Raw genomic sequence first — 25,843 nt, 5'->3', positions numbered from 1 at the left:
CGGAGAACAAACGAGGGGACGCCACATGCGGACAGAGCCGGAAGTGGATGCGCGAGTGGCCACCGGAGAAGCCCGGTGAAGCGGCACAGCGGGTGAGCGGTGGGCTGCTGCTGGCGCGGGGAAGCAGAAAACGCTCGCTTTCCTCAGGCATTTCCGGAATAGTAGCGGAGCTCAGACCCGGGCGGGGGCGCGGAGCACGGTCCCTGCCTGGCGCCACTTTCTCGCCGCCGCGCCCGGCTCTCGCGGTGGGGCTTCTGGGCCATGCTGGGCCGGCGCGGAGTGGGCGACTGTGGCTCCTCCACCGAGCGCCCCGCGGCCCCGAGGTGAGGTGTTTCCCCCCGACTCACGGGTAGGGAAACCGGCTTGGGAGGCCGTGCCGCCCACAGAGGCCCGCGCGCCGCCTCTCCGTCTGGAGACCGCGGCTGTTCTCTGACTTGGAGAAAACTTGGGTGAACCCGTGAACTAGAATCGAGAGCCAGCACTTACGCATAGGTGAGAGGGAAGACTGTGACCTCCCTGAACCTGTTTATCACTCACGCCTTTGGGAACCGGTCGTAAGAAGCCAGAACAGTCAGGGTTTGATAGTAGGAGAGGCAAAAACAGAAACAAAACTTGCCAAGGTTTCTCACTAGTTCCTAATTGTTGCGAATTGCAATTTACTCTGGCTTTAAAACTTCAGCTGCTGAGATGGCTCAGCGTTCTTGCAACCAAACTTGGCAGCCCGATTTCAATCCCTGGAACCAACATGGTAAAAGAAAAGAGCCGAATCCCAAAGCTGCCCTCTGACCTCCACTTGTAGCCTGCTCATGTGTGCACCCATACATGTACGCACACATAAAAAAATAAATGTTTTTTTTTTTTTTTATTTAACTCCTATTTTATAGAGATGTTGGTAGATAGAGCTGCAGCATACTCAGTACAAAGGAGCTTAAGAGGTAGGCTGTTTTCCTGAGTCTGTAGATTGTTAAACGTCACTGGAGTGCTAAATACTCAGACTTTCGATGCTTTGCTGACCTCTTCCAGGCCTCCTCTTCAGACGAAATCTGCTACTTCATAAGACACTGGCCAGAAATGAAATGCCCATATTTACAATGTCTCCAAAAGGATGCAGTGATGGTGGCATTGGCAGTGAGATTTGGCAAAGTATAAACAGGCTGCCTTGCTATTCTCTCTTTGCAGTGAACACCTAAATAGCACTTGCTTACCTCACTCCCGAACAGGACAAACTAGTCTCAGAGCATTGGGAAACAAGATCGAACTTGGTGTGTCATGTAGGTTTATGTTACAGAGTCTATTTTATATATTTAAGTGATCATATAGAAAAAATCTTAGCAGACATTTTGGCATTTACCTGTATTTCCCAACACTCAGGAGTTAAAGGCAGAAAGAATGTAAATTAAAGGCCATCCTTGGCTACATAGTGACTCTGAGGCAAGCTTTGGCTACACAAGGCACTGTCTCAATGTCCTCTCTCCACATACACAAAAAGCAAGAACTTAAGTGAATTGACGTGTTACTGAGTCAGAAGTGAGTGCGGTGTATAAGTGATGCATGTCAGCCATCAGGTTCGGGTTGCTCGTTGGTTTCCATTTTGAAATGGAAGATGTGCCTTCATAGAGAATTACAGTTACATCTGCAGAGATCTTTTTAAAAGGTAGACTCTGGTCTGGGGAAAGGGAAGTGTTCCTTTCCTGGATGTATATAATGTGTATGTGTATATATGTATATGTATAATTCCAATTATATTCCTTTTCCTGGACAAAAGACATAATCCCTGCTAAGGCAGAATGTTTGTGTCTGAAGGGCCTTGACAGTTTGTTCAATAACCTAGAATCTTGGGCTGCAGAGGAGAGGTAGAGATGGAAGAAGATCACCTAGGATAGAAGTGTCTGCAGCCCCTATGGTTAAAGTGCCGTGCTGCTCTTGTTTTTATGTGCCGAGGCCTCACTGTGTAGTCCTGTCTGGCCTGAAACTCACTGTATGGGCCAGACTGGCCTCAAACACACACTGAGATCTCCCTGCCTTTGCCTCATACCATGACTTGCCTAAAGTAAGTTTTTGTTTTCAGTTTGGGTTTTGGGTTTGTTTTTTGTTTTTTTTTTTAATTTTAAGGCCCTAAAGCATTTTATTTGCATTACAGACAAATTTTTCTCTTGTATTCAGACATTCATTCAACAGGGTTTGCTCATCATCTACTTCTTCCCATTAGGGTGAGCAAAGAAAAGTCCCTGTTCTCCCAGAACTTGCTTATGTTCTAGGGGCTCTAAGACAAGGACCTGATAGAGTCCACACCCGGCTTAGTAAGTGCTGCAGGCAGTGCAACAGAGATATTCTCAGAAGCAACAGGATAAAATCTTAGAGCACAGGTTTTAGAGCAAACAGGGCCAGGGCAAATCCACGTCCTTCCACTCCAGCTCTAGTGTGACCCACCTTCCCATTATAGAGCAATATAATGACAATGCCCCCATCCCAGCAACCCTGGCAGGACTATCCAGTGCCTCTCCTTTCTTTAGAAGAGACAGGAAACTCAAAAATCCTTCATAGAACAGTCTCCTGCTTCCAGTTTTCCGTTCTGGCTTCTGACATCTCTGTATGAGAGAGAGGAAGGCCCCATGTCTCCTTTAAATTTCACTTCTAGGCCTCTGACTGTGGTTAAGCCAAAACTTGCCCAGAGTGAACATCAGAAACATGACTGTTCCATCTATTCATTGCTCCAACAAACGGGCCTTGTGCACACAATGCCAAAGATACAGCAGTAAGCGAGGCAGTGGAGGCGCACGCCTTTAACCCAGCACTTGGGAGGCAGACGCAGGTGGATCTCTGTGAGTTTGAGGACAGCCAGATCTACAAGAGCTAGTTCCAGGACAGGCTCCAAAGCTATAGAGAAACCCTGCCTTGAAAAACCAAAAAAAAAAAAAAAGAGAAAAAGAAAAACAGCAGTAACCAAGACACAATCCATATAGAGACAGACCTATGGTGCCCGAGTATGGTTTTCAGGGGGAAATGAGTCAGGAAGTCAGAACAAGTACATTTTAAGAGCTTGGCTCTTTTCCCCCTGACATTGTATATTTAGGGAAAACATTCAAGTTTTTATTTGGAACAAAATTTATTTCTTTGTGGCTCTACAGCAAGAACTGAAGCCCAGGCTAACCTTGACTTAGGCTACTTCCGTACATCATAAAGAGTAGCAGAAACCCCTTTAGTAGAAACCCCTTTGGTGGAGGAGTATTTGTTGACATCTCCGTTGTTTCTGAACAGTGCTCTTTGCAGCCGTCAGTATTCTAAAATCCATTGTCTTTGTTCTCTTCCATCAGTCACACATCCAAGACAGGAAATTTTTAAATAATACAGAAGGGATTGTGACAAGCTAGAACCACCACCACCACCAGACCTTCACACCCTTCCCAGGCAACTGCTTCCAAGTTGTATGCAGATGCATCTGCCTTTTGTAAGAGCATATATAAACATAGATGTGTTTGATCACTGATAACAATGCTTTCTATTTGGATTAATTGCATAAGGTTCCCTATGTAACTCATCTTGGTGACCCCTGGGTGTTCTGAGGTATTTACATGACATTCTTTTTTGTAACCAGTTCCCTGTTGACTACTAGGTTGGTTCTGCTCTTTTACTTTGAATGATGATGCTGCAGAGAATTCCCCAGTAGTGTTCTCTCGTAGATGTCTCTTCTGGTTCTACCTCACAGGGCTCGCTGTCCACATGAACAGTCTTGCTAGCACTTACCTCTTGTTTCTGTGGTCCCTCCTCAGATCAGTGTTCATTATCTAAGCCTATCTATATTCCTGACTCAGTATCTTAAAAGCCAAGTGTTGATCCCTCTGACTTCATTCCCACCTTAGTACCAAGATTTTTATCCTTACAGCCCACATAACACAGTGTTGTAGCCCCTTCCAACACCCTTTCCTTCCCCTCCTAGAATTAGGTTGCCATCTTGATCATGCCTCTTAACCTCTGCCCTCTCCTGATCGAGCAGTGCCACCTCCTTTGCTTCCTGTCTGAGCCCCAAACTACCTGGACACCTTCCCAGCCTTTTCTCCATGCCCTTGGCTAGCCAGCTGCCTCTCGACCCTTCACCCACTCTGATGTCTCTCCAGCAGTTTCCCCATTCCTTTGTCTTCCTTCTGTTCTACAGGGACAGTTATCACAGTGGCGTGCCATTCAAAACAAAATGTAAAAGCACACTTGGGATTTTCTAGAATTCATCCCATCAGCCTTTGCGTTTGTCACTGAATAGATGGCTCCCATCAGGGTCACTGGGTTTCACTCAGGTCGCTTAACCCAATGGTCAGTTCTTGGCAGCCATATCACACAGCCTGCATCTGACACTGTAGTGCTGTCATAAAAGACACTAAAGTGTTCTCTTTTCTTAGATTTCAGGCCTCACCTCTCCTGCCACCATCCAATGGCTCCTCTTCATCTCCTTGGCTCCCAGCTGCGTTCCTTCCCATGTACCACTGCTGCTTCCTCCACCACACCTTAACCGCTCCTGAATTCTGACTTCAGCCGCTGCTCTCTCAAGTTTCCATCAGCCAGCAGGAATCTCTTCCTTCAGTTGTCTAAGCCAAAGATCTAGAGGTTATCTGTGTTATTCCATCCCAGTCTCGCCTAGCCCTGGCTCTTCAGGGTCCAGTCACCTGTGTGTCAGCTGTGTGTCCCTTTAACATTTGAGGTCAGGTTGTTAAACTCCACGGTAATGGACACTGACACCCGGTTTCCCCACCCCACACCATCCACTTTATTGCCCCTCCAACTGTCCAGCCACCTCTCTCCAGGCCTCACCTTCCCTGATCACCTGCACACCTCTCCCAGATGCCATCTTGTCCAGTCCTACCCTGACCCTTCTCACCCATGGAGACATAACAGTGTAGTGTGAGCTCTAAGAAGACATGAACCAGTATTGCTTTGTATCATCTTACCTGAACCCAGGACTGGACCAAGAGTATTGTAGTTGCTCAATAAAATTGCTGTTGATGGCATTCATTTCTAGGCAGGGAACTGCTGAGGAGGTGCACTTACACAGATGGCTCTGGTCTAGCTGTCCCACGCTGGTCTTTGCTACTAACTACAGATTTACTTTAACTCTTCTTTTTTTTTATGAGTGTTGTCACACAGCCTTTCATATCACAAAATATTTTTTTTAGGTTTTACTTTTAATTATGTATATATAAGAGGGGGTGTACATAAGTATAGTGCCCATAGAGGCCAGAACCTGGAACTCGGGTTACAAGTAGTTGTGAGCTACCCATATGAGTGCTGGGAGCCAAACTCCAGTCCTTTGCAGGAGTAGTAAACACTCTTACCTGCTCAGCCATCTCCAGCAAAATTCTGATTCTCTTTTACAATTCCTCAAAATAAGGGAGCAGTCCAATTATCCCCAATTGTGAGCAAAATATATAAGCAACTCTAAGTAAACAGAAAAAGAAACTTTTTATGTTTGCAGATATGCTTGCCCTTGTAGGCCAGAAGTCAAGGTTTTCCTTTTCTTGCTCTCCTCCTTTTTTTTTTTTTTTTTTTTTTTTTTGAGACAGAATCTCTAGTAAACCTGAAGCTCGTCATTTCTACTAGATTAGCCAAGCGGTGAGCACCATCACCAGCCTGTCTCCATTTTTCCAGCGCTGGAATTCTAAGCCCATACCGCCACATCTAGCTTTTATATGGGTCTCAAAGCTGCGTCCTTAGGCCTGCACAGCAAGCACCTTACTGAGCCATCTCAAGTTATAAAGTAAATGTCTCACATCACTTTTTTCCCCAGAAGGTTGCCTAGTTGTCTGAACAAAGCTCTTTCAGTTTTTTAATATACACAATGCTTTATTTATAAACATTAATGCAATTGGGTATGGTGGCTCAGACCCATAATCATGGCACTTTGAGAAACTGAGATAGGAGAATTAGCACCAGTTCAAGGCCAACCTGGAATACAGAGTGAAACTCTATCTCAAAATAATAATGCTGTATGTCTGTAGATCAAAAAGGAAGGGAAACTGGAGGTAGGATTCATGTTATGGCCTGGATTGCATGAAGCCCTGGGTTCAAACCCCAGCACAACAACGAAAAGGAAAAAGGAGCTGGAGAGTTGACTTAGCAGTTAAGAGCATCTGTTGCTCTGGCAGAGGACCCAGGTTCAGTATCCAGCACCCATGTGGTAGCTGACATCTGTAACTCCATTTCCAGGGAATCAACACCCTCTTCTGGCTTCCACGGACCCTGCATGCATATGATGCCCAGACACACATATAGACAAAACATCTATACACATAACAAAAGAAATCTTGAAAGTAAGAAATGCAAATCACACACACACACTCCATTTTATTTTGGTTGGTATGTTGTCATTTTGGTTTGGTAGGGTTTTTGTGTTTATTGTCTTTTTTCCTGCTCTACCATCAGGCTTTAGTGTTTCAGAAAACAATAGCAGGGGGCAACAGTGGTCCAGATATGAAGTTTGTATGACCTCTTGCAGGGGATCACTGGCCATAGTGCAGTGTAATGTGAGTTAGTTAAGACAGAAGCCTGGCCAAGGACAGTGGGTGTGAGAGGAGAGCCTTGACTCTGGTAAGCAGTGTTAGTAGAACTCTAAGGCTCAGTACAGCTCCATGCACTGCCCCAAAAATAAGCCAAAAAGAAGAGGGTCACCAAACAGTGTTTTTCAGAATGGTAGAACATTTCAGCCAGGGAGCACAGGCAAGGCTCTAAATGGATGTTTTTTGGTTTTGCTATTTTGAGATGGAGTCTCATGTAGTCCAGGCTGGCCTTGAGTGTTCTGTGTAGCCAGTGACCTTAAACTATTGATCCTCTCACCTCTGCCTTCTAAGTGCCCAAATATGGTTGGATTTTTTTGTTTTATTTTTTTAAGACATTTTTAATGAAAAAAAGATTTTTACTTTTTCATACAATATATTTTGATCATGTTTTCCCCTCCTCCAATTCCTCACCACCTCTCTATGACCTCTCTATGCACTCAACTTTGTTTTCTTCTCCCCTGCTTAAAAAAAGCAAAGCGCGCGCGCGCGCACACACACACACACACACACACACACACACACACACACACACAAAGTACAAGTGAAAATCAAACAAGGGAAAGATCAATAAGACAAAAAGAATGCCAAAACAAAGCAAAATGAGACAAAAAGACTACAAAAATCCTCTTCGGTTCATTTTGGGTTGGCCAACTACTCCTGGGCATAGTGCCTGCCTTGAGGTATGGTTAATATACACATTGAGACTCTGTTGGAAGAAACTAATTATGCCTTTGCCAGTCAGGAAGTAGTTAGTTACTCCCATAGCATTCGTGCCACTGTGGTACCAATATAACTTGCAAGTCTCTGTTGGAGGTCGGGAAGATTGTAGCTGGAAGAGATGATAATTACCTTTCTTCTCTGGTGGCATGCAGAGTACTTTGCAATACCATAAATGCTAGTCAGTAGGGTGAAACCTCTAGTTTGGAACAAGCTCTGCTTCTCCACATTTGATGTTTGATGGTATTCGTAAGTGTTCTCAGTAATAGGGCTTTAGCCCTATTATTGTGGAGAGCAACCAATAGCCTTGACAACAGTCTGCTAAGATTGGGATTTCTAGGGGGCCCCATAGGCTCACTCAACAAGATGTAACTCATTCCTGGCACTGAAGGTTTTACCTGGTGGCATAAGATGTCTAGTTGGGGTATTGTCTCCTCTGTTATTCAGCAACTCCTTTCTGATTCCTTTCATATGATTCTATTTTAGGAAGCTTCTGCAGGAGTAAGTTTCCATATGGTTTCTCAAATGGCTTTTAGTATTAGTTGCTCCTCCTCATTTTCTTTCCTTTATCCTTCTAGTCCCTTCCCTGTTTAATCCTCCTATTCTAGTTTCCTCTTCTTATCTCCATTACAATGTATTCTATTTCTCTTTCCTTGGGGAATCCTGTTCTTTGTCCTAGTCCAAATAGGTTTCCCCCCATTGGGTGAAATTGTAATTTGATTGTAGAGTATGACCTGCAAAATAATAGGATAGTAAGGTAGATGTGAGGCTACTTAGGAAGAGCTTGCTGTGTTCTGATGGGGACTGCACTGTGCAGTTAGTGGGTCTCAGGCCATATGATAGTTTTCATAGGGCCTAGGGGGCCCTGGCCTGGCTGTCTGCATTGAGTAACATATATCCCAGCCAGATAAAGTACCTTTCTCAACCTAGAAATTAGTCATTCCTCTGCCATATAAGATAAGAGTTTGCAGACAGGTATCCCAAGTCCAGGGACTTGGACATCCATATCCTTTCCTAGCCTGTGAGTCTAGGTCTGTAGTTCCCAGCATCTTTCCAGCAAACTTGACGTAAAACTATAGTGTCACTTTTGCTTCCCCTGCATAAAGCCAGACTCCCACTTGCTTTAACCTGAGCAGTAGGTTGTAGGCCAGATTTTGTCTAGTTTTCCCAGATTTTCTTCTTGCCCTCAGCTTTCATTAATTTAGTTTCCTTAGGACTGGGGTATAACTGAGTGGTAAAATATTTGCTTAGCATACTGGTGGCCCTCAGTACCATCTCCAGTACCAATGTAAGAAAGAAAAGTGACTTTCCTTATTCTACCCACTTAGCCATCTTGCCAACCCAGTCATTTAGCAAATGTTAATTATACCTACTAGTGAGTTCCATCATGACATTTTCATACATGAATATAATGTATTTTATTACATTCATGACTGATTGCCCTTTTTGCCCCATTCTCTGTGATTCCCTTCTTCTTTCATATCATCTTTGTGTGTGTGTGACTCAGTAAGTTTCATTAGGTTATTTACAGGGTCCTAGACACTACGCCACTGAAGGAAATGTTTCTCCTTCCCTCAGCAACTGCACTTAGGTCCTTGCTGCCTGGAAGAAGGCTTTCCACAACGCTTCACTCCTTCTATCCTGTACCGTCTTCCTGCCCTCATCACAGAGTTCCCTGAGCCCTGGAGGGGATGGGGTAAATGTACTGTCTTCTCTTCCCTTCAGGAGTCAGCACTGGCAGCCGTGTGGAGCTACAGAGGAGACGTTTCTAAGCTTTCTCACTGCTGTTGTCTTGGGTGTGGGTGCTACAGTTTGTGGGCCCTAACAGCCGGAAACAGGAATGAAGACCGTGCTCATGGTAGCAGAAAAGCCATCCCTGGCACAGTCCATTGCCAAAATCCTCTCCCGAGGTAAGAAAAGAAAAAAATGTTAGGCTGCGTGATTGTTTTAACCTGTGAGCACAGTCATTTGTGATTTTTAGGGCATTTCTTTTTCCAAAAGTGTACCTCTCCCAGCTGGAAGGTTCGGCTGGGATTGACAGGTTTTAGGAAACACCTCAGTAGCAAGTCTCCTATGATGTGCTGTATGTGCAATATCATGGCTGAAGCCTGCAGGAAAAACAGTGAAGGAGGCAGTGTTTGTCAGCATGCTAGACCAGTAGGGGGCAGTGCTCATAAGCACAAGAAGCAGTCCTGGAAGGAGGTAGATGAGACTAAGTCTTGAATTTTGCACCACTAAATACTCACTACTGCCTATTAGACCCTTGAGGTTGTTACGGTTACATCCTCCACAGTTCATATCACTCACAAATGGCCAGTGACTTACAAGGCAGGAAAATAGAGGAAGATTTTCTCATCAGGATCCACTCTGCAATTGAGGCCATACATAGGGGCTTGTTTCCCTCTAAATAGGAAGAACACTTGGATCCTGGGTGAGTACCCAGCAATAGCAGACATCCACTGTGACCTCCCTTTTACCAACAGTTGGAGGAGAAAGAGCCCCTACTTAAGCTGAGAACGCATCCAAAGGTCCAGAGAGGTACAGAAGACATCATCTCATCTCCAAGTATCAGGAGTATTCAGCTGAGGAAACATAGGATATGATAATTACGAAGTTTCTGGTAACCTTTAAATAAATGAAGGTAGAACTCAAATTGAAAAAAGAACAGATGCGGTGAGAATCCAAGAGTCTCTGCCTCTTGTTCCCAGCCAATATGGGACTCTGGTGTGAGTCACTGTTAAATTTTCATAAATTCCTTTGTCCCTGAGCACTGTTAAGTCACCCAGGACCTAGTTAACTGCAGGTGGGCTGGGGAAAGTTACCAATGACCACTTTGGGGAAGGAGGACTCTTGTCCTCTGAGAGTCAACATGGAGGCTCAGGGACCTACAGCATCTGCAGCTCAACCTCACAGCTGTCTGTGTGCCTTCCTCACCAGGGAACATGTCCTCACACAAAGGGCTGAATGGGGCATGTTCAGTGCACAAGTACACAGGAACCTTCGCTGGCCAGCCTGTCCACTTCAAGATGACATCTGTCTGTGGTCATGTGATGACCCTGGATTTTCTGGGTAAGATGACTGTTCCCCTCCTGTCCCTGTCCTATTGAAAGGAGCACTGTACAGCACTATCCAGGATCCAGTTAAAGCCTGTTTCCAACAGACCATGAAGTGGGCTAGTCACTGGGTAAAGTACCCATACCCATCTCTGCATGATGTGCCCTACCTTGTAACTAGGGTTGTGACAACTGTAGAGGCTGAGCCTTTGTGAACTGTGAAGTGTGATTCAGTGTCTTCATGGGTATGGTTTACAGGAAAGTACAACAAGTGGGATAAGGTGGATCCTGCGGAGCTATTCAGCCAAGCTCCAACAGAGAAAAAGGAAGCTAACCCCAAGCTGAACATGGTCAAGTTCCTGCAGGTATGTGAGGGAGTAAAAGCTCACCAAGGAGGCCCCTCCCAGCTCCCTATATCATAGGTGCCAACAGCTGTCTTGTTGCACCATTATCTGTGTCCTCATCCACATCTTAATACCCAGGGCTTCTTGGTGGCAGCCCTGGACCCATCTTTCTGCCCTTTCTGTGAGTACGCTCTGCTGCACCACTATCTATGCCTGATTCCCTGTCCCAGACATCCTTGTGACCAATTTTGGAGAGCTTTTATAATGGCTCAGCTAAAGGGTTTTCCCAATTTTAAAATAAATATGTATGGGCTAGAGAGACGGCTCAGAGGTTAAGAGCACTCACTGCTCTTCAAAAGATCTGAGTTCAATTCCCAACAACCACATGGTAGCTCACAACCATCTATAATGAGATCTGCTGCCCTCTTCTGGCTTGCAGGAATATATGCAGACAGAACACTGCACATAATTAATAAATAAACCTTTTAAAAATAAGTAAATAAATATGTAGACACTATTTTTTTAAAAACTAAAAAGTAAAGATAAATTTAAAGAAGAAAAAAGTATGGCCACATGATCCAAAACAACCACTATTAATATTTCAGCTCACTGAATGTTTATTTAGATCAGGGCATTAAGGGCATTAAGGTCACATTGTAGGAGAAAAAGAGGGTCAGTGAAAGTGGACAAGAAAAAATAATGGGGTTGAATATAATCAAAGTATATTTTATATATTTATATATATATGTTTGAAAACTATTAAAAATAAAACCTTCAATAAATCCACTTTAATCCTTTATTTCCCTCTGAAAATTATGGAGCACATATGTTTTGTGACCACATAATAAAAGTAAGTATTTTTTAAATATCTATCATAGGGGCTAGAGAGATGGCTCATTGGGTAAGAACACTTGCTGCACAAACATGAGAACCTGAGTTTGGATCCCAGCACCCATGGTGAGTGCTATGGAGTACAAAGGCAGAAGGATTACTGAGGTTTGCTGGCCAACCACACATCTCCAGGGTCAGCAGGAAACCTTGTCTTAAGGGGATAAGACAAAATGGTAGAGCAAAGTACCTAGAAACCCACTCTGTCCTCTGCCAGCAGGTTTATGCACCTGCACAGCCTTACACATATACCACACCACAAGCAGAAGTGTAGCTACAAATATTCTCTGTCCATTGGTGCCCCTGGATCAGGTTTTTCTCCATCGCCTGCTTAGAAAATAACCAGTCTGAGGCTTAATATTAATTACATACTCTTTGGCCCTTTAGCTCAGGCTTCTTATTAACTAACTCTTACATCTTTTTTTTTAGATTTATTTATTGGTTATGTATACAACATTCTGCCTCCATGTATGCCCGCATGCCAGAAGAGGGCGCCAGATCTCATTACAGATGTTTGTGAGCCACCATGTGGTTGCTGGGAATTGAACTCAGGACCCCTGGAAGAGCAGCCAGTGCTCTTAACCATTGAACCATCTCTCCAGCCCCTTACAACTTTAATTAACCCGTTTCTATTAATTTATGTATTGCCACGAGGCTGTGGCTTACCAATAAGGTTCTGGCGTCTTTCTTTTCTGGCAGCTACATGGTGACTGCCTGACTCTGCCTTCTTTCTCCCTGTATTCAATTTAGTTTTCCTGCCTACCTATATTCTGCCCTGCCATAGGCCAAAGCCTTTATTAACCAATGGTAATAAGACATATTCACACCATACAGAGGGGAATCCCACATCATCTCCCTTTTATTGTCTAAGTAAAAAGGAAGGTTTTTAACTTTAACATAGTAAAATTACATACAACAAAACAGTTATCAAGCAAGAATTATAGTACAATATTTAGTCCATTTCCATTTGGCAAATTAAGAAAGATACTTTATCCTGTCTTTGTAAGTCTAAAGTTCTATATCTAATTCATCTTCCATCACAACCAAGGAAAACTATATAATTATAACTATCTGTCTTCAACTCCATCAAAGACCCCAGAAGGACATAATATTACCCAAGTAAACAGGAAATGCATTGTAAGCAACTTCCAAAGTTTAAAATTAACAAAGACATCTTGCTGCCTGGACAGTCACCCAAAGTTCTTTTGTAACATTGGGGCATCCATCTTGAGTCTACAGGCCCATAGTATCTGGCAGACTTTTCCATGAAGCAGGAAATTTGAAAGATTGTTTCACCTATATTGGCAGTTTATGTCCTGCAGAATGTCTGGCAGACTCTTTCATGAAGCAAGAACCCTAAAGGATTATCTCACCTTTAGGCAAGTTCAGCAGTCATTTTTCTGTGAGTCCTGCATGTCCAGTTTGTACAGCATACCATCCAGCAGTCTAGGCAAGAGCAGTTTCTTACCCAGATGGCTAACAAACTCGTAAGGAGCCTTTTGATGCCTCCTGAAGTAATTGGCACTGCCAGAAGCAGACGTGTCTCACTGTCGAGAAAAGTCTAAACTCTTAAAACATTTTAAATGCCATATTTTGTAGTTCTTTGAAGTGTTGAAGATTATCTTACTGAAATATATCTCTGTACATCTAGAAAACCTAACTAACATGACTACAAGTTTGACTATTATAAATGACTATCTATTAATCCATATTTTTAATTATACATTACATTTTCAAATGAGCTGTATAAACATAATACCTTAAATAAGAGTAGAAATATACATATAACAAAATTGACCTTAAATTTATATTAATAAACCAAAGTCCATGCCAATGTAAAGTATTCATTTCTATCACAGAAGGATCGATCATATTGTAATTATAATATTTTGATCTAACAATATGATAGTTCTGAACCAAAATCTTTTCTGAGTTCTAAGATAGCCTCGCTTCAGACAGCTTCTTGCTCAGCCCAGGCTTGGTCCTCCAACTGGAAGCTCAGTACGGGGCTTCATCTCCTGTCCCTGAAGGGGAATGCTACAGAGATTTGTCAATGTGTGCTTTGTGACAGGTGGAGGGCAGAGGCTGTGACTATGTCGTGCTGTGGCTGGACTGTGACAAGGAAGGCGAGAATATTTGCTTTGAGGTGAGTGTGGGGAGCACTCTGGTTCCCTTTTCCTCACCCTTCCTGACCTGAGTTTGTCACTATTCCTGAGGCTAGCATAGGAAGTATAGTAGCTTTAAAACAAAAGTCTTCTCCCACTCTCTGCTTCAGAAAATCTGTAGCTACTTTAAAATGCATAGAACTAAGGCTGGAGAGATGGCTCGGTGGTTAAGAGCTGCTCTTACAAAGGACCCAGATTTACCATCTATAACTCCCAGTTCCAAAGCATCTAATGCCCTCTTTCTGACCTCCCAGGGTGCCAAGCATGCACATGGGGCACATACATACATACATACACATAAAGTTAAATAATTATTTTTTTTAATTCATAAACTAGATGGTTCCTTGCTTGCTACCAAGTCTGACAACCTGAATTCAGTTCCCAGAGCCCCACGTAGTAAGAGAAAGCCAACTCATGAAAGTTTTTCTCTGACCTCTACACTCACACCATGGAACATAAACACATACACATACCAATAATAATAACTTGTTGTTGTTATTATTATTATTATTATTGTCATCATTTTATATATATTTATATATAATATTTATATATAATATAATATATAATATATATAATAGTGTTTGCCTAGCTCCATGCCTATATCAGACCTTCAGTTGCTGTTAATCTCCTTGAAAATCTCCTAATACATATGAGTGTTTTGTCTAGATGTGTGTATGTGTACTGTGTTTATGTCTGATGCCCTCAGAAATCAGTAAAGAGTATCAGATTCCCCAGAACTCGAGTTACTCATGGTTGCAAACCTGAGTCCTTTGCAAGAGCAAGTGCTCTTAACCAAGGAGCCATCACTCCAGCCCCAGGTCTCACCTCCCACCTTCGCATGTCCTCTGCCCTACTTATCCTTGGGAGCCCTGCCTGTAGGGAGGCTGGTGAAGGTTTTCCATGTGCCCTCTGTAATGACACTTTAATGCTGCTGGCTATGCCTGCTATTCCTACTAGTGCCCCTCACGCTGTGGCTCCATACAGGTCACCTCGGTGTCCTTATGTTCCAGCCCTCCCTGGGAATTGACACACAAGTGCAGGAGATGGTTCCAGTAAAACAGGAATTCAGGGTACCCAGCATTCTCGTATAGCTCTCTTAGCAAACTTAATTCTGTACTGTTCCTTCTCAGATACCTGCTTCTCTTCTTTCCCTGTCCACCTCACAGGAGTATGCCCTCTGGGGCTAGAAACAATAGCTGCTTATGGGTCCTGCTTTCCCTTAATGATGTCACTGCATGCTCCAGCTTCTCTAGTGGCTTTCCTCCCTCTGTATAGCCTAAGCCTCAATTCCATGGCCACACAGCTCCCACATACACATAAGGTGTACAATAACCTTCCCATTCTTACACATTTTCTCTTTTCCTTGTTTTTTCTCCTGTCATGTAAAAGTTCTGCGTATCTGGGCTGGAGAGATGGCTCAGAGGTTAAGAGCACTGACTGCTCTTCCAGGGGTCCTGAGTTCAATTCCCAGCAACCACATGGTGGCTCACAGCCATCTATAATGAGATCTGGTGCCCTCTTCTGGCATTTCTGGCATGCAAGCATACATGGAAGGAATGTTGTATACATAATTAATAAATGAATAAATAAATAAATAAATTAAGTAAGTAAGTAAGTAAGTAAGTAAATATTCTGCCTATCCATCCAAGCACTCCCTACTTCCAGAAAAGGGAAGGGGTTTGGAGTGTGAGGTCCTTTATGTGCTTGGCACTGGCACTCACTGGTTGGTTTGGATAAAAGCACAAGAGAAATGAAAGAGGGTAGTGGCTGTGGGGCAACACTAAGAAAGGAACTGGGCTAATGGGGTAGGTGGATATCTTATCTGGAAGTGTAGGTAACCAGAAGAAGAGTCAGCCACATGGTAAGGGATTTGTGGGGAGGCTGAGTTGTCTGAAAGGACAAAGGGATATAGGGGGACCTAGAATGGGTGGGGAAAGATTAGCCCTGGAAGGGGGCTAGCCCTGCAGTGGGGCCAAAGAGTGAAAGACAGGATGTAGGCATTAACCACAGCCAGTATTCTTCCTCCCAGGTCCTTGATGCCATTCTGCCTGTCATGAATAATGCCCACAGTGGTGAGAAGACAGTGTTCCGGGCCAGGTTCAGTTCCATCACTGACACAGACATCTGTAATGCCATGACCCGCCTGAGTGAGCCAGACCACAATGAGGCACTCTCAGTGGATGCCCGCCAGGAACTAGACCTACGCATCGGCTGTGCTTTCACTAGGTGCTGTTTCCTGCCACGTGCACATAATGCCCCTTGAGCCAGGGTACTGCCTTGCCTATGGTCTTTGGAGCCTGCATAAGCTACCAGAGATACCTTTTTTTTTTAAAAAAAAAAAAAAAAAAAAAAAAAAAACTCAATAAAACTGCATATTTATCAGGTGTACATCATATAGGCCACAACTTCAGAAGCAGATTATTTATTTGTGTGCATTCTATCCTCGCTCCATCCTGTGCACACAGAATGAACATCCTGTTCTTTGATGACTTTCTGCTCTGTCACTTTTGCTGTCTTCTAAGTGAAGAGCATCCTCCTTGTGTGACCTCTCTTCATGTACCCCCAGATCCACAAGCTAGGTTTGCTTAGGATTTGTCTAGAATGAATTACTGATCCACCATTTTTCTCTCTTCCCCAACCCTGTAGGTTCCAAACAAAGTATTTCCAGGGAAAATATGGAGATTTAGACAGCTCTCTCATCTCCTTTGGGCCATGTCAGACTCCTACCCTGGGATTCTGTGTGGAAAGACATGATAAAATCCAATCCTTCAAACCAGAGACCTACTGGGTGCTACAAGCCAAGGTTCTCCTCCCTTCAACTCCTGTTGTGTTGTAGGTTTGGGGTGTGGACTCTGAGAGTTTTCCTGGTCAGCATCAGCACTTCATTAACTCCAGGCTGAGTGCACGAGTGTGGGTTACAGAACCAAACAGTTGTTGGTCCCGGTGCCCAGGAGGAAGAGGCGCCAGCTTTCATGGGGACAGTAGGCTGAACTGAATCTGGATGCATTAAATTCGGATAAGTAGGAGTGAGTTCCCTCTGGGGGTGTGAAGTGAGGTCAGCCATTCAGCCATTGTCTGCAGTGGGGAAGTCCAAGCATAGAATGAAGACTGTGTGCTTTCAAACTTCATTGGTTTTTAGAGCCTTTTTACATAAAAACCTCCTAAAGCATAACAGAGGTTTAAAACAGACAGAGTTCTGGTTACCTCCAAGGCTAGGGACTATGTGGGGGATGGGAAGGTACTTTGGGTAGGCAGGCCTTGATAGACAGGAATGGCGTGAGAGGCACAGCTCTGTTAAGGGTCCACCTCAATAGGACTGTGGTGCTCAATGAGACATCAGAGCTAGACCATTTTGCCTGTGGACAAAACCAGCTCCTCTGCCTTGGTTTTCCTCCGTGCAGTGTGTTTTCCTTTTGTCTCTCCTACAGGTTCATACCAAAAAAGAGGAGTCTCTCCTTTTGGACTGGGACCGTGTTAGAGTGTTCGACCGGGAAATTGCACAGATGTTTTTAAACATGACAAAGTCAGAGAAAGAAGCTCAGGTATTCTTTCTCTGTCCACATCTGTCATATTTGTCCTGAATGGGCAGGCCCTAGAAACCTGTGATCAGAGGAATCACTGTGATGCTGAACCATGCCTCTCTGCCTTTTGTGAAACGCAGATGGCTTCTCAGACAAATGAATGGTTACTCGCACATACATTCCTAACATTCTTCTGCCCGTGCAGCAGCTGTGAAGTACTACCTCCGGTGCTGTCCACACCTGAGACACTCCAGGGCCATTTCTGCTGTCTCTTTCCGCACTCCCAGGTGCAAGTCTCCTCTGGCCAGACTCCATTTAACACAGATGTTTCTTGTCTACAGTATCCAAAGCTACCAGCTGCAGACAGACCTTTATACGCATTGGTGAACTTGCCTGAGGTCACACATCTAGAAGGATATAGGTCTGAGATCTCATATTCAGTCAATTTTCACACTTGAGTGGTAGTATTTCTTGCTCTGGGCTTTTTTATATCAGAGGGATCTGCTTCTTGGTGCTTAGGAAGATGGTGCTGCTCAGCAAAGGCTGACTGCACAGCTGGAGCAGATACAGCACTCCACGGCTGATCATCACGGAGCCGCTTCAGGCCTCCTCCAGTCACATTCTAATTGCTTTTCTCGAGCCACCTTTTGATGCCATTTTGCTCAGGCTCTGCTGTTCCATGGTGGTGATATCAGGAACCCTAACCTCCAGGCCACATGCACACAGATATCCTCAGTGTCAGCACCCGTATTTGTTGGTCTGGAGTCCAGAATGTGTTACCCTGTCCAGTCTGTGTAAGATTGGTAAAGGCAACAGACTGGCTGCTTTGTTTGGATTATTTTTGCAGTAGGCAAAACAGAGTCGACTTTTCTATGGGTATGCTACCCCATAGTGAGAAGTAATAGCTCACTGGACAAACATGGCCCATAGATAATTTCAAAATGGTTATCATTGAGCAAATGGGAGATTTAGCATAGAAATCATGACTTGCAGCTTCCTTTAAAAAATAGGTAGGTTTTGCAATGCTAGGGCCCCAGTTGACAGCACTCACAAACAGCCAGCAGCAGCCATTTCCCTACCACACCCCACAGGCTACCCTGGGGCTGGGCCTATACTGACTTCAGGGGGATTTACATCTGCAGCCCCTCCACCAGTTCTCAGTTCTTCCCCATTTCTCCTCATTTTATTCTTCCTTCAAGGAAAACAGAATGTGTGTTTCTTATTCCCCCTCCCCTCTTGCTTTCTTTATCTAAATATTCAGTTCAGTTGTCAGACTGCTGGGGAAAAGTGAATTTCAGAAACAGACCAAATTAATTAGTTCAGACCTTTGTCCACACATTTTAATTCTGTTATGGCTTCTTCGTCTTGCCAAATGTTCCTCCATCTGTCCTGTCCTCAGGTGGAGGCTACAAGCAGGAAAGAAAAGGCCAAGCAGAGACCACTTGCCCTAAACACAGTGGAGATGCTGCGTGTGGCCAGCTCAGCTCTGGGTATGTAAAAGCATTTCCCTAAAGCTCCCCAAAGACATCTCTAGACCAGCATAGGGCAGAGCCAGTATCTTAACCCACCAAGCACCTCTCGTGCTATGATGTTTGAAGCTTTGGAGATGGGATCTTGAGTCTCATGTGAGTTTCCTTTCTCCGTAAGTCCTAGAATAGGACTTCTGTAAGCACTGCTTCCATAGCTATCACAAGAGTTAGGTTGAAAAATGGGTGGTCTTTGACAGTTGTATCCTAAAGCACTGTCTTTGCAGAGCTCCCAGGGTAGAGAGCAGTAGGACAAGCTCTCTTAGAGTACAGAAGCCTAGGGGCACAGAAATGAGGTGTGTTCAACTACCCAGAGGCCTAGTTCAGACTGTGTCATCAGCGCCACTATGAGCACTGTAAATTGGTACCATGGAACAGTGAGCAGTGTTTCCCATTGGGCCCACGTTTGGAGACAGGCTATGTCCCAAGTACCCACCCAGCCATTACCTCTGAGCCCTGGCAATACCCACTAAGAGCTCTTTGCCCTCTTAGGAGGTGCTGGCCTATTTGGGGGGAAACAAGACTGCCCAAGCCTGTGGGTGAGCTCCTGACCACCTTGCAGACCTCTGAGCCTCCTGTTTGTTGGCAGGTATGGGACCACAGCATGCCATGCAAATAGCTGAGAGGTTATACACACAGGGCTACATCAGCTACCCACGGACAGAAACCACCCACTATCCCGAGAACTTTGACCTGAAGGGCTCTCTGCGACAGCAAGCCAACCACCCTTACTGGGCAGACTTGGTGAGTGGAGTGGGCCTTGCCCTGCATAGCCCATCAGCTGTGGCCTCTGGACAGGCTTTGACCAAATGCAAGACCAGTGGGAAGCAGTCAGCCCAACTTGACTCTGCTTTGCCTTCCATCCCTTAGGTAAAGCAATTGTTAGCAGAAGGCATCAACCGCCCACGGAAAGGCCATGATGCCGGCGACCATCCTCCCATCACACCTATGAAGTCAGCTACAGAGGCTGAATTAGGTATTGGGCGCGCCTCTTCCCAACATTCTCACACTCCTCAAGCTTCCAGGGTGTGAAGGGCAAGCTGCTGCAGGCACATGGCACCAGTGGACAGGGACGGGCCTTTTATCAGTACGGCTCTTCCTCAGCCTGTCACTGGCTTAGTGAAGCTCTCATCACCAAGCACCTAAGACAGAAGATAAGTGATTGTAGCTGCTTGGGGAGAGGCCAGTCTACATCCAGCCTTGTGTTAGGGAATGAGGCAGAGTATCAGAGCTCAAAGGTAGACTGTATCTCCTACCTAGCCTAAGGCTGTTCTGATGACTCTGTTCCAAAACAATGCCTGTAGAGAAGGGAGGGAAGTCTACTGGAAACATGTAAGTGGGTCACCCAGGCAGCAGAGGCAGCTTCCTTTGCTGGATTTACCTCCTTCAGACTTTGAGGCTGGGAATAGGACTTAAGATATGGCTTTGCCTGATATGTGCTTATGGCCCTACATTCAATCCCTGACATCATAAGTATGCATACATCCTTGGTACTCATGCCAGGACCCTGTTGTTAGTCCAGGACACCTGGTAACACTCAGTCTTCACAGGGGGTGATGCATGGCGACTGTACGAGTATATCACCAGACACTTCATTGCCACAGTCAGCCATGACTGCAAGTATCTACAGAGCACTATCTCCTTCAGAATTGGGCCTGAAAAATTTACATGCTCGGGAAAGACAGTCATCTCCCCAGGTAAAATGGCAGGCCCTGGGGTCCCTTTCTTCTCATCTGCACAGACACATGGGATCCCTGATGGGAGGCCCAGGTGGGGACCTCAAATGGCAGTGGTATCTCTCTAGGCTTCACAGAGATCATGCCTTGGCAGAGCGTGCCCCTGGAAGAAAGTCTGCCCACATGCCAGAAAGGTGACACCTTCACTGTGGGTGAGGTGAAGATGCTAGAGAAGCAGACGAGCCCACCAGACTATCTGACTGAGGCTGAGCTCATCACACTCATGGAGAAGCATGGTATCGGTGGGTACCCAGATCTAGGGTTTGGGCCAAGAGGTGATGCTAGTAAGCCTGTCCCTGATCCATATGCATCTGGCTCAGCGTGTGGTCACAGGTGCCCAGTGTAAGACCTGTGGCTCCAGGCAGACTCTGAGTAAAGCTGTTTACAAGGCCTTTGCATATGAAGACTGTGATACAGCCTTGTGCACCATGAGACCCATGGTGCATGACAAGTGCCCACCAGACTCAAGGCTAGCCCAGGATTCTGAAGGATTCCTGGAAGAGATCAGCATCCCCAAAACACAACTAACTGGGCAGGCTTACCCTAGAATTCTGGTCTGGGTCTGCTTCTCCCCAGGGCCTAGGTGCCTGAAGTAATCTGAGAGTAAGCTCAGCCTGCAGCAAGTTCCCATTGATGGCCTAGCCAAATGCTAAGAACCTTTTCCATGTCTTTGACTTCTCATACCCACATGTGAGACTGTTCTGGACCCAAGGACCAACATACACTTCAGTTTGGGACAGTGAACAGAGTTCTTGTGTGAACTTCTGAACAGGAAAGTGAGTGAGGGCAGTGCTGTTGAACAAGGTCCATGGGCATACTGACTCATCTGTAATCCTAGCACTTAGGAAGCTGAGAAAGAGTGCCACAAGTTCAAAGGTAGCATAGGCTGTAGAGTGAGACTGTCTTTTTTTTTTTTTTTTTAAGAAAAAAAAGGATCTGACTATAACAGCCATCCAGGAACTCTTGCAGGTGCAAACTGCCATGATTGGGGCCAAGTCCTACCCTTGGCTAGGAGCCATGGAACCTCTGAAGGCTCCTTAACCCCCAGTGCCAGTATATTCCCTGTAAAACTTGCTCACAGCACCCATTGAAAGATAGGAGTGCAGTCAGTGTTAAGTTCCATTTTCACATCCTCTGCCCAGCAACAGCAGAATGCCTCACCTTCCACCTCTCTATCAAGAAACTTCTGCAAGGTAAAAGAAGCTGTGTTCCTGGAGTAGGAAACATGCCTTGGGTGTTGTGAAGGGCCCAGAGAGAGGGAGAAGGTGAGGGAGAGGTTCAGCAGTAGCTTTATGAACTCTCTGGGAGAAGCTGGGCTCTGACATCTAGAGGGCATATGTGCCACAGCCAGGTGGAAAAGCCAGGTTGTATTTAATGGTTTCAGGAAATGTCCTCTGACTCTGTTAACAGCCCTGGGCCTCTGTCTTCTAACTACAAAACTAAAATAAACACCAGTGAAGGCTGTCCTTAGGTTCACAGCTATGCCAGCACAGTGCAGAGACAGCCCTGCTCTGTCTTGGGAACCTTTCTGCGTCATGGCTTCTGGCAGCCATACAGGAGACAGCAGCCTGGACCCAGTGAGCAAAATAAGCTTCAGTTTGTGACATGATGCTCCTTCCATGGATGTCTAGGAGGGTCCGAAAAACAGGGTTCCTCTGACAGGTGGATGAAACTAGAGTGCATAGTCCAGAGCATCTTGTTGGGGCAGGCTGAGGAATACCCAGAGCCATGCTGTGCATTCCAGGGACTGATGCCAGTATCCCTGTGCACATCAACAACATCTGCCAGCGCAACTATGTCACTGTGGAAAGTGGCCGCCGGCTCAAGCCCACCAACCTTGGCATCGTCCTGGTACATGGTTACTACAAGATTGGTGAGTCTCTCTACCCACTACCTATGACCTGCTGGGCATCTAGGCTCCTTGCTGTGCTGTGGCTCTGCTGACTCCTGCAGTGGCCCTGTACTCCTCATCCGTTTCCCTAGTCCCTACAACATCTTTGCAGTGGGAATCTGATGAATGAACAGATTATAATGGGTCCAACAGAGGGTTCTTCTACAAACCAAACCTGTGTTCTTCACTAAGATACCCACCATCTCTGCCCACTAAAGTGTGCCCCCAGTTCTTTGGGAAATGGAAGAATGCAACACAGACCTGGCCATTCTGCACAGAAAAGTCTGATGGCAATAGGAGCTGCCCTTGATGCCTTTCAACTCTGTAGACAAACAGTCCAAGGGGAACCCAGAAAGACTGGGTCAAGCAAGACAGCAGGTCTTGCCTGCCTGTTGCGGTGGCAGGTTCCAGGTGCCAATGCCCACAGCAGCATCCACTCACTGGCTTATAGATGCAGAGCTGGTACTCCCCACCATCCGCAGTGCAGTGGAGAAGCAGTTGAACCTGATTGCCCAGGGCAAAGCTGACTACCACCAGGTCCTGGGCCACACCCTGGATATCTTCAAAAGAAAGTTCCACTACTTTGTTGATTCTATTGCTGGTAAGTCTTGCCTCTCCCCTGCCCCTCATGAGCAGCCATTCCAATAGGATAGAGCCTCCTGAGGCTCACTGCCAGATCTGGGCTCTAAGGTCCTGCAGGTCACAACAATAATGTCTCCTCATTAGCTGTTGTCGGGAGCAGGTTAATTAAAGTTTACATCAGGGATGTACAAAGCAGCAGCTCCATAGTCTATCACTGACACAGTCACACTTGGACCATTGACCATGTATGCTGGCCTAGAAAGGCCAGCTGTAGTTTTACCTAGTTCCACCAACTCACCTGTTGGAGGGAGGGCTGCCAAAGACCGGGAGAGACATTACTCCTGTGCTGTTTGTTCTCAGGCATGGATGAGTTGATGGAGGTATCCTTTTCACCCCTGGCTGCCACAGGCAAGCCCCTCTCACGTTGTGGGAAGTGCCATCGATTTATGAAGTATATCCAGGTATGTGTGGCTTGAAGGACTATAGCCACTTGTGCCTGCAGTATTCCTGCACAGGCATCACCTTAAGCCTCGTGCAGAAATAAGGTTCACTGTCTCAGTTGTCACACAGAATGATTAAAAGGCCTGAATCAGCACCAGCAACAACATAAACCACAGGCTACATACACAGTGACCATTCACTCTTGCCACCATTTCTCTTTCCCTGAGACAGGGTTTCCTTGTGTAGCCCTGGCTGTTCTGGTACTTGGTCTGTAGAGCAGGCTGACTCAAACTCACAGATCCACCTGCCTCTGCCTCCTAATTGCTGGGGTTAAAGACGTGCGCACACCACCACCACCCACTGCCATCATCTCTCTTGTTCTCATGAATATCGTTAACATTCTGGGGGGCTTTACATTTTGTGTGTGTGTGTGTGTGTGTGTACATGCATTCCACAACCTACGTGGAGGTCAGAGGACGACTTGTAGGAGTCAGTTCTCTCCTTCCATCAAATGGCTTCTAGAATTGAACTAGGATTGAACTCAGGCTTAACATCCAGCACCTTTATCTGATGAACCATCCACCAGCCCCTTGCTGGGTCTTTAGAATCCATGCCTTTGTGAGAGAGTTAGGAAAGTGGAGGTGTGTCACGGGGCTCACTCCAGTAGTTGAGAGGTCCTTGCCTGACACTGAACTGTACAATCGGTGTATGTGTTAGGTATTCCACATTACCTATCCAGTGTTGTGAGTGAAGGACATAGGGAAGAGAGTCAGACCCAGCAGCACTCATCCCTTACTCTTCCATCCCATAGGCCAAGCCAAGCCGCCTACACTGCTCCCACTGTGACGAGACCTACACCCTCCCCCAGAATGGTACCATCAAGCTCTACAAGGAGCTGCGGTGCCCATTGGATGACTTTGAACTGGTCCTGTGGTCCTCAGGCTCCCGGGGCAAGAGCTACCCACTATGTCCCTACTGCTATAACCACCCACCCTTCCGAGACATGAAGAAAGGTGAGTATGGCCCATGGCTGTTCCCAGCTTCATACTTACCAGACTCCCATGGGTCCCTTACCCATCCTTCCTTACTTATACCCACTAGTGCTGGGTCAGGAGATACTTGTGCCACAGCTCTGGCACTGGCCAGCCTGTCTGGCCTGGGTATGCCTGGGTCATAATTGAGCAAGCGGCTTGTTCACTTAGGATCTGGGCAGGGAGCAAACGCTGCCCCAGGGCCTGGGCTAAGTAAGAGACAGGCAGCCTCAGATAATGACACCTGACAAACAAAGCCCCCTAGGCTCTCAGACACTACTGTTGTCTTCGTTAGCACCCTTTGCTGGAATAAAAGAGAGCATGTATCCAGACTAAGCAGAGCATGCCACCAGAGGGGCTCACTGGCCAGCACACTTACCCACTCTCCAGTGGTACCATCCCCTGTCTCAGACTGGGAGCCAGCACCCTTGTTACCCATGGCTTTTATAAGGAATCCTCAGGGTCTCAGTCTGCATTCATGCTGCCAAGATAATAAGGCTCTCTTCCTCCCACAAGTGGCTTAGAGAGCAGCAGATAAGTACCAGGTGATTGGAGGGCAAACTAGAATAGTCATTAGTATAAGCTTCAGAAACAAAATGAGGATTTAGGGGTCTGCTGGAATCCTCAGCGTTGAGGACTGAACATTTTTAAATAGGCAGAAACTAGATTGATGATACTTAGAACCCAGGCCAGTATGAACAAGATGCCCCCAAAGCAGGTTAAGAGTGCTGCTTTGTTCTAGAACAAGGAGCCAGCCATCTGACACTGAAAGGAGCCAGAGATGAGGGAGCCAGGGCAGGTTTAGGTTACTGGACTCTTCTCCCTTCAGGCATGGGCTGCAATGAATGCACACATCCTACCTGCCAGCACTCACTGAGCATGCTGGGCATTGGCCAGTGTGTGGAGTGTGAGAACGGAGTCCTGGTTCTGGACCCCACCTCTGGTCCCAAGTGGAAGGTGGCCTGCAATACATGCAATGTGGTGGCACACTGCTTTGAAAATGCTCACCGAGTACGGGTATCAGCCGACACCTGCAACACCTGCGAGGCCGCCTTGCTCGATGTAGACTTCAACAAAGTCAAGTCTCCGCTTCCTGGCAACGAGACACAGCACACAGGCTGCATCTTCTGCGACCCTGTCTTCCAGGAGCTGGTGGAGCTGAAGCATGCAGCCTCCTGCCATCCCATGCACCGAGGTGGTCCTGGAAGGAGGCAGGGTCGTGGGCGTGCCCGGGGCCGGAGGCCTCCAGGAAAACCCAACCCCAGGCGGCCAAAAGACAAGATGTCAGCCCTGGCTGCTTACTTTGTATGACAACCCATCTTCCCTCACTCGAGCTCGGTGTAGACACGTCATGGTGGTTGCCTTTGAGCACCTGAAACTATTAAAATGCTTTTTATTTTGTA

At 46.0% G+C, this 25,843-nt stretch overlaps 1 protein-coding gene across 6 annotated transcripts; it reads left to right on the top strand.

Annotated features, from left to right (window-relative positions):
* Top3b (DNA topoisomerase III beta) lies at window positions 1-25,843 on the top strand. Of its 6 annotated transcripts, none has more exons than XM_038345082.1 (18): window positions 1-92; window positions 8,985-9,169; window positions 10,197-10,328; window positions 10,571-10,677; window positions 13,616-13,690; window positions 15,742-15,938; window positions 16,359-16,515; window positions 17,141-17,254; window positions 18,633-18,723; window positions 19,349-19,503; window positions 19,630-19,735; window positions 20,310-20,456; window positions 20,564-20,731; window positions 22,240-22,368; window positions 22,838-22,987; window positions 23,329-23,429; window positions 24,221-24,422; window positions 25,270-25,843. In XM_038345082.1, the coding sequence occupies exons 2-18, from the start codon at window positions 9,100-9,102 to the stop codon at window positions 25,749-25,751; spliced, it is 2,583 nt and encodes an 860-aa protein (XP_038201010.1). In that variant the 5' UTR covers window positions 1-92; window positions 8,985-9,099; the 3' UTR covers window positions 25,752-25,843. The 6 variants fall into 6 exon arrangements, with proteins under 6 accessions (XP_038201010.1, XP_038201012.1, XP_038201007.1 ...); XM_038345084.1 differs by having other exon boundaries at window positions 20,564-20,737; window positions 25,587-25,843; XM_038345079.1 differs by having other exon boundaries at window positions 20,564-20,737.

This window comes from Arvicola amphibius, chromosome 10 (assembly GCF_903992535.2).
Source record: "Arvicola amphibius chromosome 10, mArvAmp1.2, whole genome shotgun sequence".
NCBI classification, from domain to species: domain Eukaryota; kingdom Metazoa; phylum Chordata; class Mammalia; order Rodentia; family Cricetidae; genus Arvicola; species Arvicola amphibius.
Note: the sequence above shows the minus strand (reverse complement) of the source record. Positions and strands in the feature narration are given on the sequence as shown.

Coding starts and splice junctions, on each gene's coding strand:
- Top3b (XM_038345079.1), top strand. CDS start 9,100: ATGAAGACCGTGCTCATGGTAGCAGAAAAGCCATCCCTGGCACAGTCC. Junction 22,988..23,328: donor CTTTGTTGATTCTATTGCTG/GTAAGTCTTGCC, acceptor GTTTGTTCTCAG/GCATGGATGAGTTGATGGAG. Junction 23,430..24,220: donor GATTTATGAAGTATATCCAG/GTATGTGTGGCT, acceptor TCCATCCCATAG/GCCAAGCCAAGCCGCCTACA.